At 33.7% G+C, this 4,461-nt stretch overlaps 1 protein-coding gene across 6 annotated transcripts in view; it reads right to left on the bottom strand.

The window, feature by feature from the left end:
* LOC108754066 (guanine nucleotide-binding protein G(q) subunit alpha) overlaps positions 1-4,461 on the bottom strand; it is a 42,578-nt gene that overhangs the window by 6,680 nt on the left and 31,437 nt on the right. For 4 of the 6 annotated variants that reach the window (XM_018496108.1, XM_018496109.1, XM_018496106.1 and 1 more), the window contains exons 2-4: positions 2,572-2,756; positions 1,409-1,563; positions 513-641 (exon numbers count right to left, since the gene is read on the bottom strand). In XM_018496108.1, the coding sequence (XP_018351610.1) occupies positions 513-641; positions 1,409-1,563; positions 2,572-2,756 (469 nt within the window). The remainder of the gene's footprint in view (positions 1-512; positions 642-1,408; positions 1,564-2,571; positions 2,757-4,461) is intronic. The other 2 variants (XM_018496104.1, XM_018496105.1) reach the window with 1 other exon arrangement.

Below are 4,461 nucleotides of genomic sequence, written 5' to 3'. Positions count from 1 at the left end.
TGTGTGTGTGTGTGTGTGTGTGTGTGTGTGTGTGTGTGTGTGTGTGTGTGTGTGTAGATTTCAAATAAAAGGTAAAATTAAATTAAATATCACAAATAAAGTAATTACGCAGTTGTAATTTTTATCAATACATTAGATACCAAAGAAAAGAAACTATAGTCTGCTATAGATCTGTTTTAGATCTTTATAAAGCAGAAAAAATTTTTCATTTTCATCTATACAGTTAAATCAATTCGATCACATCTAATATGGTAATGAACGCGACCACAGCTTTTAGCAAATTAAAAAATCCTGTCGTCAGTTTTGTTTATATTTAACAGAAGAAAGTCACAGGTTTAAATAGCATTGCGTGGAACGGGGGACAGGTGAACACTTAATTGAACAACAAGTCCTAGGTGCAACGAGTAAGTTATAGAAGACAAAAATAATGCAGAAACGGCCCGATGCAGGTGGTTTTGCAGGCGCAGGCAGCTCTCTCCTTCTTTCATCATCTTCATCGGTCGACCACATACCTAAATCGGATCTCTTCCAAGTCAAAGGGATATTCAATTATACCGGTGGTGGGCACTCTCACACGAAGAATGTCCTGTTCTGTGGGGAGGTAGTTTGGTGCCGCGACTCGATCTATCTCCATTAGGTAACTGAAACATCGTGTTCTCAATACGCGATGTACAGGAAAGAGGAAAAAAGGAGAGGAAGGAAGTAAAGCCACCGTGAGAGAATTAAATCGTGTCCGGTGCGCGCGTGAATATCAGAAGCACTGCTTCGAAACGCAAACGCAAGAAGGATAAGGTAGACACGTGTTTAAACAAGATTCAAAGACAAATCTCGGTAAAGTCTTTGAAAATGAAGAGCTTATTGAAAGGTCTTAAGTCAACTATCATTCTCTTTTTCTTCAGAGAGAAACTGGACGGAAATATATTCCTACATATATTATATGTTAAAAGGTAGTCTTTATTAGAAACTGACCCAAGCCCTTTTGGAAAGGAATTGTTTGGATATGTTTGCGCGCGCGCGCGCGCGTGTGTGTGTGTGTGTTCTGGAGGCGGAAGATACAAAGTATTTTCATATGTATCGTACACAGTTCCGATAAAAAATATTTGTTGTAATTTAATGTCTCCTTTCGTTTGATCAGAATTGTACAGACGAATTGATAAGATAAAATTTGTTTGTGAGAACGCAGAAGTCGAGAGTCTTGATGCTTTTCTCAAGAGAAAAAGCCTCAATTTGTTGAAAACGAATCAATGAGAGAAAGACTAGTGTTGAGTTGTCCTGTTACATAAGTTTTTTTCGGTGAGGAAATTCAGGATGTTATATATGGATGAACGGGAGGATAATCTCTCGGTAAAACACGTGGACAAGCATCAGTTCCGCGACAAAAAACGTAGCATACAGTCAAAATACTTACTACTTGGCGGAGTCCGTGAGTTGGTATTCCCGTCTACGATCGTAGCACTCCTGTATACCCGCGTCCGCCCACAGGTCCTTGATTGCTCCCACGTACGGGCTCTCGAACGTCGTCACCGTTTCAAAGTCGACGCTCCGCACCAGTTCCGCTTTTTCCTGCAAGGAAGAGGAAGAAAAAACGTATGAACCTAGGGAAATGACGAAGCGAAATTACAATATATAATTTACGAGTTTCCGGTTTGAAACTCGTATCGGCATGTCCGATATCAAGTATGCGATATGAAATTATCGTTAACCTTCTCATGTGCAGCATAGTTAACGCTTTAATTAACCCTTTAACGCGAAGTCTGACCTGCATACGATCGCAATAGCAGATTTAAAGCGTTTGATATATCTGATGTGTATATCAGATATATATCTCGGAACCGCGTAAAATAACACGTGATAGGATCAGTAAATTAATTAAAGAAAGCAAAAATTATAATGTGAAGTGTAATATTTTTATCAGCTCTGGAAAAAAATTATATTGCACTAATTGGAAAAAATTCTGTTTCGATCAGAGATTCAATCAGAAAAGTACAAATCAGATACTTGTAATTAAATTTATTAAACATTCTAATCTAGCACATGATATAATTAGAAATTCATTTACGATAACCGAAATTCTGATTGATAGAATCAGAATTCATTTTTTTGTACTTCTTGATGGTATACAACGAGAACATTTTTCTCGGTAAAGACACTGTAGTAAAATCGTAAATTTATATCTAGTGTTGCTCCAATTTCGAAAATGCCGTAGAAATTTATATTTCCTGTACAAAAATGAACGTTATATACATATGAAATAGTTCACAATAAAGTCAATATCTATATTTAACAATACAATTTTATAGTTTAAATAAAAATTTTCTCATTTTATCTTAAAACACATCTACTTTTAACTAAAATAATATTTTAACCAGAATCTAAATCGTCAAACTTTTTGTATTATTTTAAATAAAACAGGAAAAAACTGTAATTTTTTATAATTTTTTTCATTTTGTTTTAAAATATACGTGTAACGCAATTTGCGATATTTATTTATTGCTGCTGTAAAATTCAAAGGTTTTCTTTGCATAGACCTATTAATTATGAGCAATCGATAAAATTGTGAATGATACGCACTATATTCGAGGAATCGCCATACTGGATCTTCAGGAGGTCCATCGCCCGGATCATGGACTGCATCGCCATAAAAATGTTTTGGTACACAAGTTTGATAAACCCCCTCTTATCCTCGTCCGAGTAGCCGGAGCCATGGATAATCCTCATCTGCTTAATAAAGGTGGACTTGCCCGACTCGCCGGTTCCTGTGACAAAGTTTCGGTCTTTATTAGTTCGCTGTCAAAGTATAAATAAATAAGTAACGGTTTTTCTCTTTTAGAGAGCGAGATCTCTCTTTTACTGTGCCGAGATTTTCGACTGGACGTATTTAAAACTTTTATATAAGATAACGAAACGCAAAATTTCTAGCGATTAAATTATAGTAAATTATAGTAATTAACAAATTATTTAGATGTAATATTTAACTTTTCGGTTATGACGCGTGAGCGCCGTTTTCAAATTGTTAATAAAGAAGACAGATGATACCAAAATATAGAGAGAGACACTGACATAATAAGTTTAACAATGTGTCTCTCTCTATATTTTTCTTTTTAAAAAATAATAAACTAAATTCAAGTCAAATACATTTGCTTGAATTAAATTGTTTGACTCCATTGTTTTATTTGACTTGAATTTAGTTTATTATTTTTTACTAAGTACACATATTAATATGGACGTTATTTACTTAGCTAGCCACAGAAATGATTTACATTTTGATTCAAATTAAGTTGAAAATAATAAAATGTGTTAATCAAAAGATTGTATTACCATAACTTCTTTGACATCTAACAATACAATATACTGTTCATTATTAAGATTAAAGCCAGCGGCACATAATGCTTGCTTGTTTTCCTACTGGATTGCTAACTAAATTAGAATTTTACTAACTTTATTGGCTGCGTATTTGCTGACAATGCTGACTACACTGTCTAATCAAGTTGACAATCCAGCAGAAAAACAAGCACTGCCGGCTTAATTATTTTCATTTAATCGGCATAACACAACGAAACATTGCAAATTAACAACATCTATGCGTACACGCATATAAAATTTAAAAAGTTCCACTATATAAAAGAGAAAGTAGTATTAAGGCTAATATAGATTAAGGTACATTTAATTATACATACCTACTTTCCCATTTTTCTTAAATTGAGCGTACACGAATATATGTATAATTGAGTTGTTATTGTTTGTTATTTAACATTTTACTTGATATACGCGCGAATAAGTTAAACAATGGCATGGCATTTTGCTAATGTGTTGCCTCCTACATGTTGATTGTTGACCTCTTTTTCGACATTTTCATATTAAATTATTCCATAAATCGATTGTAGCTCTACTGTTATAACCTATAATTTATATTACATATATTTTTTTTGTAGATTTTTAGTACTGAACAATTCTATGGGAGAGAAGCATGTGTACATATACATATACATTTGCATACATTCTGTAATATTTTACTTTCTTATTTTGTATTTTGTAACAAATATTGTTTTTTAAAGAAAACTAATTTTTTAAATCTATATGTATTTTTGTGGAAGGCCACATTACCATCCCTATTTTTACAAACAGTGTGTTAAGTATCTAATAAATGTTTCATAATCACTTTGAGTTCTAGAATCGATTGAACAACGCTTTGGCGAATGTGTAATCGTTAAATTTCAAATTTCAATATTTATTATTAACCAAGTTATTGTATAAAACGTAAATGGAATGCCATAATAATGCACCTTCTCCTCTACATATAATATATAAATATTATATTAATTGTGAACAAATTTTGATATTAGCTTCAAGCTCGACACATTTATGACTTTGCATCTCGCGAGTCGCGCGAAGATTGTCCGGAAAACGGCGGGGTGATGCCGGCTAGATTTAAGTGGAGGGAGAGGGGTTGCTGCCGGCGCA

This window comes from Trachymyrmex septentrionalis, unplaced genomic scaffold (genome assembly GCF_001594115.1).
Source record: "Trachymyrmex septentrionalis isolate Tsep2-gDNA-1 unplaced genomic scaffold, Tsep1.0 scaffold75, whole genome shotgun sequence".
NCBI lineage: Eukaryota > Metazoa > Arthropoda > Insecta > Hymenoptera > Formicidae > Trachymyrmex > Trachymyrmex septentrionalis.
Note: the sequence above shows the minus strand (reverse complement) of the source record. Positions and strands in the feature narration are given on the sequence as shown.